The sequence below is a fragment of the Lagopus leucura genome, unplaced genomic scaffold (genome assembly GCF_019238085.1).
Source record: "Lagopus leucura isolate 7727_CA_CO unplaced genomic scaffold, USGS_WTPT01 Super-Scaffold_73, whole genome shotgun sequence".
NCBI classification, from domain to species: Eukaryota; Metazoa; Chordata; class Aves; order Galliformes; family Phasianidae; genus Lagopus; species Lagopus leucura.
This window is the reverse complement of record NW_024962252.1, coordinates 2393089-2406130: the sequence shown is the minus strand read 5'-3', so window position 1 is coordinate 2406130 and position 13042 is coordinate 2393089. Positions and strand designations below refer to the sequence as shown.

Genomic DNA, 13042 nt, shown 5'->3' with positions numbered 1-13042 from the left:
CGCTGTGTGCTGAACAAAACAAAAGACTACTTTGCCTCTAGACAGTGTTGCTCTCCAAATGGATGTTGGCCTGACAGAAACCACATGAAATCCAATGGCAAACAAAGTCCTACACCTACAGTTCAACACTGCAATGTGGCAGTACAGGCTGGGTGCACACAAGAGTAGCTTTGCAGGAAAAGCAAGAGGACAACAAGCTGAGCATGAGTCAGCAGCGCGGCCTTGGGAAAACGAAGGCCAAGAGTACAAACGCTGCAATAGCAAGAGTAGCCACCTGGTTGATGGACATGTTTATTTTTCTTCAAGCGCTGGAGAGAATGCATCTGGAGTACTGTGTCCAGTTTTGGATTCCTCACTACAAACACAACATTCACAGACTGGAGAAAGTCAATCAGATGACAAGACGATAGGGGTGCAGAGGCACACAGTGGATGTCCAAAGGACAAGGATTAACAGTTAAAAGTTGTACTTTCCTCTGAAGCCAAAAAGAGGTTAAGCTGTAATCCAGTACCAGCCTAGCCCTACTTGAGAGGTACCTACAAAGACAGCCCTGCCAAACTTCTCTTTGCGATGACAGATGGTAAGCCAAGAAACAGCAGTCACAAGTTGTGCCTCCAGAGATGCACATTATGAAAAACTTAATCGCTAAGAAAGCAGCAGATGACAAGTCTGAGAGATAGTGGAATCTCTATTGCTGGAAGTTTTTCAGACACAGCTGGATAAAAGAATATTTTTGTATTATTCTAGCAAAGGTAGCAGAGGGCTTCATGAATAGGTGACAGTAATAAATTATATAGATCAGAAAAAAGGTCTCTGAACTAGGTCAGCCCCCTAAAAAACAAAGGGAATGGAAACAGATGCATTCCATTGATTGACTCTACAAATTTTATTATTATTATTTTTAATAAACACCATCCTAATTGGTGAGTTTTGTGACTGAATTCAGTATCAAAGTGCAAAAGACTAACTAGAAAGGTAGTGAGATTGCTCTTGCTGACTGCTAGAAACAAAGGCTCTGACAATTTCTGCAGCATTATCCCCAGAACAGAATAACCCAGACCTGCCACAAGCTCTTTGATTTGCAGACAGGAATACGCTCACAGCTAAGAGCTGGCAGCAAAAGGAACAGACATACTGCGTGATAGGAAACCTGCAGTGATGAATGGGGGCTGGAATGAGGATGCCCAGATCTCATCAAGAATCGCTTTGGACAAACTACAGCCAAACAGTGTCAGATTTTTTTATGGAAAAATTAAAAGTGTGGGTCAAAGACTTTGTAATACGATGCAATATCCGTCACAAACTTTGACTTGTTTTATGTAAGGAAATCAGCAGAAGTCAGTGGCAGATGAAACTGAAATATTTTTGCATTTTATTTTACTGTATAATTCTGTTAGCTGTATGACAGAATTGCCATGCTAGCCTCTTTCAGGCTGAAGAAAGAATTCATTTTAAAAGGTCCAGATTTTAGGGATTCAAAACAGGAATACATGCCTCTGTTGAGTGCTGCAAACAGAAATGGGGACCTACGGCTGTAAATGTCTACCAGTGATTAACATAATGAACAGAGCAACCTCAACAGAAAAACCTCTTGCCTTCATTCACCATCAAACTTGTTCCAAAAAGACTGCACCAATATGAATAGTTTCAGAGAGTTCTGGAGGTATGAAGTTAAGAAATCACAAAACACTGCTAGAACCCACAATGATACATATCTACATTGTTCTGGTACAAAATTATTTTATGAAGACAGCAGTCAAAAACCCTGGAGAAATGGATTAGGGAAGCTCACCTTAACACTGACCACTCATTAGATCACACAGAGAGTATTGGTTTAAACAGAGTTCATCACATACTTAGCACAACATAAAAGAAATCAAATGGAGTTTTTGTTAGTTAACATAAATGATGAACTGTAATAAAACTGCTACTGCACTCTTTGTGTTGATTTTCAACAGCATAAAACAGCAAATGAAAGACTTCCAAGACTGCAAGGCACAATGACAACTTCTAAGAAAACAGTCACAGCTGAAAGCATCAACTACTGGTCTACTGCACTCAACAGAATAGACAAGGGAAACCAACTTTTCATTGTAGTTCTGGTAATAACACACTAGTTTTTATTTTTGGTCTCTCTTCCCCTTCGGCAAGGATCTCAGTTTCTGTTTGTGCTGAATCTCCTTCACAAAGCCCTTGAATCATAGCATAATTTGGGTGCAAAGGGGCCTTACAGATCATCCAGTCCCACCCTCCTGCCATAGGCAGAGACACCTCCCACTAGATCAGGTTGCCCAGAGTCCCTATCCAACCTGTCCTTGAACACTCCCCAGGGATGGGGCATCCCCAGCTTCTCTGGGCAGCCTGTGCCACTGTCTCATCTCACCACTCTCTGAGTAAAGAACTTATTCCTAATGGCTAATCTAAATTTCCCCTCTTTTTGTTTAAAACTATTATTCCTTGACCTATCGTTACAATCCCCAATTCAGTCCCACTCCAGCTTTTGTCTAGACCCCTTTTAGGTACTGAAAGACTGTTGTAAGGTCTTACCAGAGCCTTTGCCAGGCTGGAGGCCCCCAGGTCTCAGCCTGCCTTTGAAGGAGAGATGCTCCAGCCCTCTGACCATCCTTCTGACACTCCAGAAAACCTGCTCCAACAGCTCTAAATCTTTCTTTCTGGGGGCATCAGACCTGGATGTACTACTCCATATGGAGCCTCACAAGGGCAGAGCACAGAGGGACAATCACCTTCCTCACCCGGCTGGTCACACTGCTGCGATACAGCTCAGGATACCACTGGCTTTCTGGGCTCCAAGTGCACATTGCCAGCTAACGTTCATTTTTTTTGTCCATCAACACCTCCAGTCCTTCCCTGCAGGGCTGCTCTCAGTCCACAACTGAAAGCCCATTATATTTGCCTGGAGCTCAAATAGATAAAGCCATGCCCTTACTAGGTAGGCCAAACAGTCCCCCCATTTAGCATTGTAACTTGCTGAAGTTAGAGGTAGGAATGCTACATTTCATGAACAAAGCTGTAAGAATCCATTCCATTGATATCTGAAAAGAAACACTATGGAATTCAAATTTCAGCACATGTCACTACCTAAAACAGGGCATGTTCAAAATGCAACAAGTACGTTAATTACGTTGGAGAAGAGATGATATGGGCCTTCACAGGTAACTGAGTCAGCAAAAGAGGAATGCAGCACACACTGCAAAAGAAATAAAGAGAAAATTAAGGGCATGTGCATAAAAAGAAATCTAGAAGGAGGAGCATGAAGGAAGGAGAGACCACAGGCACATGTCAGAATCACAGAATCCTAGAATCACCAAGGTTGGAAAAAGCCTCTAAGATCATCCAGTCCAACTGTCCACCTATCACCAATATCTCCCACTAATCCATGTCCCTCATTACAACATCTAAATGAATCTTCCCTGCTGCAAAGTCAGGCCGCTCCCTCTAGTCCTATCACTCGTCACGTGGGAGAAGAGGCCAACCCTCACTATACCACTACTTCCCTTCAGGGAGTTGTAGAGTTCTAAGTTCTCATTTCTTATCCTAATTCAAACATCCCACGCAAGCCACATTTCTATTGGATTGTTGCTTAAGTCATATACGTAGCCTGGACAACAGTCAACAGCAACAAAGAAATAAGCACAAATTTAAAGTAATGGTAATCTATTCATTTCTTTAAACCAGAGCACCTGAAAATCATGATTTTGAAGAAACTTCCATCTTTCAGCAGCATTAACAAGAAGCAAAAAAAAAAAAAAAGGTATCTGCCACTTCATCTAATGTCAAAATAACTCCTTTTTCACCTATTAGATTCAAGGAGGTCTACACATTCTTTGTTCTTGTTAAGCAGGCAGAGCTCAAAGAGCATAATGAATACAAGTTGACAACAAAGAAAAAAAAAAACAAAAAAAACCCAGAACTCTACACCATTCAATTATCACCAGGCTGTCCTTCACTTGGCTTCCCCTACCTGTACTGTACTTCCCCCTGTATTGCTAAGCATGCATCTTTTTATATACAGTAAAAAGGAACAGCTACTCCTTTTTACTATGCTACTTTATGTTTCTTCCATATTTTTGCCTTATCTGTTCTAACACAAGCTTGAATTCAAAACACTTTTTTCTATTTCTCATTTTATTTTTTCAAATTACATGCCTTCGCATCAATGCTTCACTCACCTTCATTTCCAGCATCTAGCTACTGCTGCTTTTCTTGCTTTCCAGCAAGAACAAAGTCGTCAAAATACTGCTTACCAACAGCAGGCCAACTTACTGTTCTCTGAGCACCATTCTACAATTACCTCTCTACTTGTGTTTGCTGCTTACCACCTCCTGCCTATCTTCTGCAGCACTTCCCAATTCATTTATTAACCTAAACAGGCTCTAAAGGCACCATGAGGCATGACAATAAACTGGCCTTATGCAGCTCTGAGCAAAAGACAACAAAAATAAAGAAGAATCAATGAACATGACATATAAACAAAGAAAAATATCAAACAGCGTTATTTCTCTTCCTGAGTCACTGCAATAACACACTGTGATCATCTGCACTAACCTTCGTCTTAGAATCCACATTCTCCCTAGCAAAGAGCAGTGGTGAGGTTCATCATCCTAACAAGGTGGATGGAACAGCAGCTGAGCAGTCAGGCTAGAGGGAAGTGCTATGGCAGCTGAAAAGCTTCTCCATGCATCTGTGCTCTGACAGACTGACAATTCTAGAAACAAGAGATTTTGCCATACTGGAAGCAGTGCTAGCTTGATCCATAAAACAAGCACAATCACTCACTTACCTCTATTTTGCACAAGAACCCAGCTCACCAAAACATTCCTGTCAAACCTTGGTAACACAACCAAGTGCAAACACAAGCATATGAAGCACATGTTCATCAAAGGTGGAAGTAATAACCCAGTGAACACCTAACAATTTTATTTCCAATTAGTGCTCCAATGTATTTTGAAAAGTAAAATTTGATTGTGTAGATTTCCATAACGCATTCCTATCAGTATACTTGAAGAAAATAGAAGATATAAAGAAAATTCAAGTAGATGACACATCTAAATAAAGGAAAGGGGAACATCAGCTGTAAACAGAAGCATGAGATGAGACAGAAAAGGAAAAGAACAGCATGGCTAACAGCAGTAGCAGAAAGTAGCAGAATTTAGGAAGGAAGAAAGGAATCCTGCCATGCCTATATTTGCAGCATGTCTGGTTAGACATAGCTCCGGCACATCAATATTACCTGATAAATCAAAACAAGGCACTTACACAACGCACAGCCTCATCAGGCAGTTGTGAAGATCCACCTAGGTAAACAAATAGTTTTCTCATTCATTGCACTCATCTGCTGTGTAGTTGGGGTGGCTTTTCAGTGGAATTCCAGGTTTGCTATAAGCTTAAGATTCAGTTTAATTCAGACCTTTCACGTTACACATTTGTTCTCTATTATGAATATTCTTTTATTTAGACTGACTTCCTCCCATGTAACCTGTTTCTAAATCTTACTGCACATCTAAATACCATCAAAATGTGCACTGGAACCAAATTTAGTCAAACATTTTAATGAAAATCCAAAGTCTTACACAGTGGTTTAAGAGCAGAAAAGACAGTTAAGTCACTACTAACAGCATGCCTAAATTTAATAACCAAATACTGTCTTTTATACCTTGCTTGTCTGTTTTCTGTGCAAGTATGTGCAAAACACTGCTAAAACTTACACATCAAAATTCGCTCCTAATACTTGGCAAATATGACCTTGACATTATTTGAAACTCAAGACCTCCTCTGTTTCCAGCTAAGGTGCCAACATTATAATAAATCAGAATAATAGAAAAAAAACATTGCTTAAAAAAAAAAAAAAAAAAAAAAAAAAAAAACACAAAGCTGTCTACCAAAAAAAAATGTAAGTCTTGTCAACTTTACTGATAAACTGTTTGGCTTGGAGGTCATGATGGAATTGATTTTTTTTTTTTTTAATTAAATGATTAGCAATATACAACTTAATGTAATTGTAAATTATATGAAGGAAATGAACAGTTAATAACTCATCATTACCTTTTGGAATTTAAGGAGGAGTAAATATCATATTAAGAATATAAAATAAGCAGAAAGGAAATTGAAAATGAATGGAATTGCCTCTTTAATTAGTTTGGCATTTGAGCTACAGAACTTGATGCCGAGAACACCAGAGCTTCACATGGGTACAAGGTAAGAATGAGTTCATGGAGATGAAATTCACAGAGGAAATTTAGGTCTTCAGTGTACCCGTGCTTTAAAGTTCCTGAGCTGTAGGTTATTGCAGGCCGAGTAAATACTTACAAGGCGGAGCCAGGTAAAGAAGGATATGCTCAGCTTTCACATCCATCTGTATGGGGTATTGCCAAAGGCTCTTGAGAGATCACTGATTTCGTATGCTTTTACGTAACCTTTGTAGAAATTCCATAATGGAAAACATTAATTGTTAACGCCAGGACTTATCCAGACCTGCAAATGTGTGGCAGCCTCCTTCATGAGCATCTTAAGCAAGCTCCATGAGAAGACAGGGAACTATCACAATCCTAATGTTTGAAGGCCTCTAGGACACTCACAATCATAACCAGATGCTGCAAGAAGACCATGCAAATGGACTTTCAGACCTTAATTGTGTATCACAAAGTCCCAGAAGGCCTGCAGCATACCACATCTCAGTGAATGAGGAGCTGCAGCACCTGAGAGGTACAACTATCCTGAAGATACGACGTCAATACTGTCCTTTTGTTGCAAAAAAAGGAAATGCTTCATCACCTTTGCAAGCACAGCAAACAGGTTAAGAGAAGGAAAGCTTTCAACAACTATCATGCCTCCAATACTGCTTCCTCATTACCTCCATTTTCTCTCTGCACCCATTTCCACGCCATCAGCTGCATCGCTCCCTGGCCCTGGTGCTCCCCACCTGCCTGGCACTGGCACATTGCCACTGCAGCATCAGCCTTTGAGGTGTCACCTGGAGCCCATGGTGATGCTCTGGGGCCACCCAGACTGACTGAGGATTCCTGGAGCAGGGCGTGGGGCTCCGCTCCTCCCAACCACCTGAACTATTCTAATAAAAAACAACACTTCACCTTCAGCATCTCGTCTTGCTTTTCACTTTTAGGTACGTATAATTGTATTGTTCTCATTCACTGGCCATTCTGTCCCTTAATAACCTGCTGCTTAGATAACGAGCATCACTCACAGCTGCAAGTCCACAGAAACACACGCTAAGACACTAAGCCCTGCAAGCAGCGTTACTGCAACTATTTTCTAGAAAGAAAAAGAAACCAAGCTTAGGATTTGCTTCTCGAAGTTCCATCGTGAGCTAAAGGGAAAACACAAAATAAAGGGAGCACAGGGATGCGTTATCGCTAACCAGCGCTATTGGGTGGAACGCGTTTGCAGGACAGGGCTTGGCCCCAGCGTTACGTAAGGCGGGTGGTCCTCCCGGCCCCGGCAGGCAGCAGGGCAGCAGGAGGGACGAAGGCTCCCGCCCCTCCGTTACCGAGGCCGCCGCACAGCCCCAGGGCACGGGCGGGCAGCTCGGCGGCCGCCCCCGCTCTAAACGAGAGCGGGCAAGGAAGGGAGGGGAGAGAGGCACGTACCTTCCCCTTTCGCCGGCTCCGCGACACCCAGCATAGCGGCAGCGAGCTGACGGACCGACGTGTGCTTCAGCCGGGCGGAAAAGGGCAGCCGGGCGGCCGCAGGAGAAGCGAGCGGAGGGCGGCGGAGCCGCTCCTTCCGCCTTGGGCCGCGCGGGGTGGGCTGAGGGCGGCTCGGCTCCGCCCGGCCGTGGGGCTGCCCGCCTCCTCACAGCGCTCCGCCCCGCCGCGCCCGGCTCTCAGCCGCGACGTGCGGCCGTGTGTAGAAGGAGCGAGATGAAGCCGTGTGCTTGAAGCGCGGGGGAGGGAAGGGGCAGACAAAGCCTGGGTGCGCCCTTCGGTGCGGTACGTCTTGCATCTGCACCAGGAGGGTGGATAACGGCGTGAGCCTGGCTGCCCAGAATGCTAAAATGCGTTAAAGCAGATTGAAAATACGAGATACTGGGCATCAACTTGTAAAAAAAGCTTAAAAAGTAGCAATAAATCTGTTCTCAAAGCACAAGAGTGCTGCCTCATTCCATCACGTGAGGTGTGAATGGGGTTCAGAGCAGGTGAGGCCCTGAAGGAAGGAATGGAATCCCTTAGAAGGTTGGAAGGGGCCTCTGGAGATCATAGAATCATAGAATCGCTCAGGCTGGAAAACACCTTAAAGATCATCAAGTCCAACCGCAATCTAACCATACTACCTGAACTCCAACAACCCTCTGCTAAACCATGTCCCTGAGCACCGCATCCAGATGGTTTTTAAACACATCCATGGATGGTGACTCAACCACCTCCTGTGGAGCCTATTCCAGTGCTTAACAACCCTTTCTGTAAAGAAGCTTTTCCTGATACCCAACGTAGACTTATCCTGGTGCAAGTCAAGGCCATTTCCCCTCATCCTGTCACCTGTCACCAGTGAGAAGATCCCCAAGTCCAGCCCGCTGCTCAGGCAGGCTGCCTGCAGCAGGTTGCACATGTAGGTACCCAAATGGGTCTTCAGACTTCACAACCGCCCCAGGCAGTCTGTGCCAGGGCTCCATCACTTTGACAATAAAGAAGTTCTTCTGAATGTTCCTTTGGAACTTCTGCGTTCCAGTTTGTGCTCTTTACTCCTTGTCCCATCACTGCACACTACCAAAAAGAGCCAGACCCCAACAATTTGACTCCTGGGCTTTAGATATTTATAAGCATTGATACGATCTCCTGTCCATCTTCTTCAGACTGAACAGTTCCAGGATCTCAGCCTTTCCTTGCATGGAGCTACTCCAGGCCCATAGTCATCTTTGTGGCTGTCTACTAGACATGTTTATCTAAGAGGACCAGAGGGAGATCTTCATGCTATTTTCTTTTTTTTTTTTCCTTGAGATATATGTTGGAAGAGCTGTTTCAAATGGAAGCTGTGGTAGAGAGAAGGTAAAAAAAAAATCCATTGGAGAATATCTAAATGGTTCCAAGAGGAATCTGGGCAATTGCAAACCAGTGAGGCTAATTCCTATGTTGAATGAACTGATAAAAACAGAGGCAAGAATGAGTGGAACAGAGATAAATCTGTTGCACCAGAGAAAAGTCAGCAGTATTTTTTATGGCCGTACATGACTTGCTCCAAAAGTAATGTCTCCTATTTATTTCCAAGGAAACTGCAACAGATAAAACAGCACAGTAACGCTATTTGATAACATTGTAGAGCAAATTCTCCGCTACAAAAAACTGTTTTTCAATGTAGTCACCACCATTAGCTGTGCATTTTCCCCAGTGATGAACAAGAGCTGCATACCACGCTAAAAAAAGTCTACACAAGCAGAGGTGACCCACTGTCGCTGTCACCACTGCTGAAATGCTCCACCCACCACCTCACTGTGCTCACAGCCATTGTTTGGTTCTCTAGAAATGTTCAGCAAATGTCAATGAATGTCAGTAGGTGCCTTTTTTTCCTCATGGAAAAATTGAGTGAAACCTTCACTTCATACGCGCTTCCATGTCAGACTCCGTGCTGTCAGACTGCCCCTATCCTGCTGCTATCTGTCATACAGCAACAACACGTAATGGGATATTTTGGGAAGGTTCAGCCTATGCTGCCATACAACCAACAGCTGCCTCTGACTGGCATTGCTTTCAGAGCAGCCTTTGAACATCTCATTTCATGAATCCCTGGTGTTCTTTGGAGTATGAACACATCTGGACAAGGAAGAACATGGAAAACCCAAACGACGTTTTGAGAGGAGCCTTCATTGAAGGCTCTTAGAAGGCCAAGCTGTCATGGGATAGAAGTTACAACCTTCAGAGAGATAAACTCCAGCCAGAAAGGTAGGATTAATTAACCATTTTTTCAAATGGGGTGGCATAGCAGGTAAGGTTGTACATTTGTGCTAAAATAAGTCCTGTTCAACATATCAAGAAAACTCCAGAAAAGGAGGTGAAGAGCAGAGCAGTAAAATTTGTTGTACATACTGAATTACTGTACTTAGTAAAAATTATGTAACACTGCATAAAGACCTCTGAATTCTAACTGGTGGAGCAGTAAAATGATAGATACATGCTGATGCATGAGATTGAAGTCCAAGAGTAGGCTCTATATGAATGGTTGCTGTTCCTGAGAGACCTGGGTGTCACGACAGGTATTCGGTGAAATCTCAGAGCCATGTGCTCCGTTGTGGTCAAAATTGAGTGAGATTTATTAACCATCAGGAAATGGGCCCTGTAATTCCATAAGCAGCTACGATACACTCATCTCTTGCATGTGGTCTGCAGTTCTAGCGGTCCCATCCCTCAGAAAGGTTATAAAACACTACAGAAACTATGGATGTAACAATGCTTTTCAGACATGTGAAATTTTTCTGTATATGGAGCACTAAAATAAACAGATGTCTGAAGATAAGCCAACAAGTACAGGAGGTAGGAGAAATGATGCCTGAAGCTAGTATGTATGAAACTGAATGCACAGTGATTCCTTATTGCCTTTCTGTTGCAGAATTTATGGGTAGCAAGCTAAGCTAAGCCATAAGAAGCAGTGTCCAAACAAAAATATTTTAATGTATTCTTAGTTTCATTGGAAAAATCACAGTTTCCAAAAGTTTATAGGGGTTTGCAAAAAGGTGAGGCAGATTTGTTGAAGGGAAATGCACCAGGGGCTGTTGAGCTTTTAAAGCTGAAGAGTCCAGAGTCTTTAGTCTTCTGGAGGTTAGGGAGTCCCAGTGCTCTTCCCTTAACATCAGTTGGTAGATGCTGTCAAAGACAGTCAGGGCTCTTAACTTGATCTAATAAAGTTTTCATATTCCTGTTTACAACCAGCATTACTTTTTCTGAAATCCTCATCAAGCCCCGCAGGTCATTTCTCATTTTAGGACTCAGATTGTGTAATACATGTTTAAATGATCCAAAGGCCATCCAGATGCTTGAGATACTGTTGTTCAGAGTACATTTTGTTAAAGTGCTTATTGAACTTGATTGTCAGCAGCAAGTAAGTTCATGGGTGTGTGTGTTACAATGGTGACATTTTATCTGAGCTGGAATTGATAAGTTCCTGCAGCCAAGTTCCAGGTGAGTGCTTTGCTTCACGTGGTAGAAAAGCAAGGTGACATTTGGCCTGGTCTGTTTTGTATGGACTATATGTTATGGACTTATTACTGGCCATGATGAGGATAGATGGCAGAAAGCAGGAGGATGGCAATCGAGTCATTACTGGCAGCATGATCATGCCAAGTGGTAAATTGTGGACGTTATTTGCACAGGAAAAGTATAAGCCAAGTTTTTATGTGAAATTTGGTATACAGTTTTTACAGTGCATGTTCTCAGTGACTTTTAATTTATTGAGACCATAAGGTTGCTTATTAGCATAAATTTTCATGATGGTTTCCCAGGAGGAATTGAATGCATGAACAACTCTTTCATTCTGCTTGAATTGCAGAGGAGTGGCTTAAAGCATTCTCACCTGTATTTTGTTCAAATAAGGTTCTGTGATAAGCTTGCATTGCTTAAGACATTGCTAATATACATGATTATCCTTAGTGTTAATAATGATTATAGTAGTTCAGTACAAGATAACTGTTCTTTGATGTTTTTTCCGACATATTTGTAATGTGTTCTTTTTGAATTAACAAATACATATAATACATGAACATTGTGCATTATAGACTTGTAGTTGGTTTGGGTGTTTTAACAGGTAGTGAACAACAGAAGTAGAGGTTAATCGAAACAGTATCTGCTGAAGAATCAGTAATCTAATGGTGAAGAAAGAAACAAAGCAGGTGGAGTGACTGTTTGGGGGGCAGCATGTTTTGTTAGCTCATCATCTTGACTCATCACTGACCTAGTCACGATGTAGTCATCTGTGGCATTAGACAGTAATTACTTTCGTGATTGTATTGATTTTCAAATGTTCTTCACATAAGGAGAAAAATTTCTTAACACCTTAAGGGCATCTACAGTTGACGAACTTACTTCTTAAGCCAAATTTCTGTCTGTGCTATAGGAATGGAAGGTTTGCTGTCTGCGGTGTTCAAACATCATTTGATATGGAGAAGCATTTTCAGATCACAAATCGTTCTCTATTTCTACAGGTATAATTTCTAACTAAAGGAGGAAAGTGGTACAGTATGCATGAATACATGATTTATCTGGTAAATTATCAGAAAATATATAAAAAAAATCTTTTTTAGTGTTTGTCAAAGAATATAAATGCAGTTACTCTCTGGGTGTTCAATTCTTCTCTGGTGGTTTGAGTGCAACGAAAAGGCATTTCTGGTCTCTGTTACTCCTCCTTAATGCACACACAGAAGGGAATATAGTAAATTCAGGTGATAAGAGAGAAAGGTAATTTCGTAAGAGTGACTTAGATTCAAGATACAAGAATTTACAGGCAAAGCTTTAGTCTTCTTGCTGTTAAAGCACAGTGTTTCTGAACAGCTTACCAACAACTTTGTTAAGTAGAATCTGTCACAGGGCACTGATATACTTCTGTTTGAAGTAGTCCATATGTCCACAGTGTTGCAAATATTTAAATTAACTTATCAATTAATTTATTAAATTAAACTATCAATACGGGGAAAAATGGCTTCTGCACAACTTCAGGTCCCACTTTCTTCAACTTTTTTCCCAATTTTTATTTATATGCAATCTTCTCTTTTCTCTTCTCTTCTCTTCTCTTCTCTTCTCTTCTCTTCTCTTCTCTTCTCTTCTCTTCTCTTCTCTTCTCTTCTCTTCTATTCTCTTCTCTTCTCTTCTCTTCTCTTCTCTTCTCTTCTCTTCTCTTCTCTATTATATTTCCTATTCTGTGAAAACACCACACTAGCAAAATGCAGAAATCTGACCGTATAAGTAGAGCAAACAGTAGGCAGCAACATTGGATCCCCCATAGATTTTCAATTGAATTATTGGCTCTTGAAGAATTAAACACCTTAAATCTCTGTATAAACCAGATTTTAAAATTAGAATTATGA

The 13042-nt window shown here is 41.8% G+C and overlaps 1 protein-coding gene across 2 annotated transcripts in view; it reads right to left on the bottom strand.

Annotated features, from left to right (window-relative positions):
• The window catches only part of LDAH (lipid droplet associated hydrolase), a 106730-nt gene extending 98960 nt beyond the window's left edge, over positions 1-7770 (bottom strand). For both annotated transcript variants that reach the window (XM_042891683.1, XM_042891675.1), the window contains exon 1: positions 7626-7770. Coding sequence is in view for 1 of the 2 variants with exons in the window: in XM_042891675.1 (XP_042747609.1) it covers positions 7626-7659 (34 nt within the window). In the remaining variant the exon portion in view is untranslated. The remainder of the gene's footprint in view (positions 1-7625) is intronic.
• Between the last annotated feature and the right edge of the window lie 5272 nt (positions 7771-13042).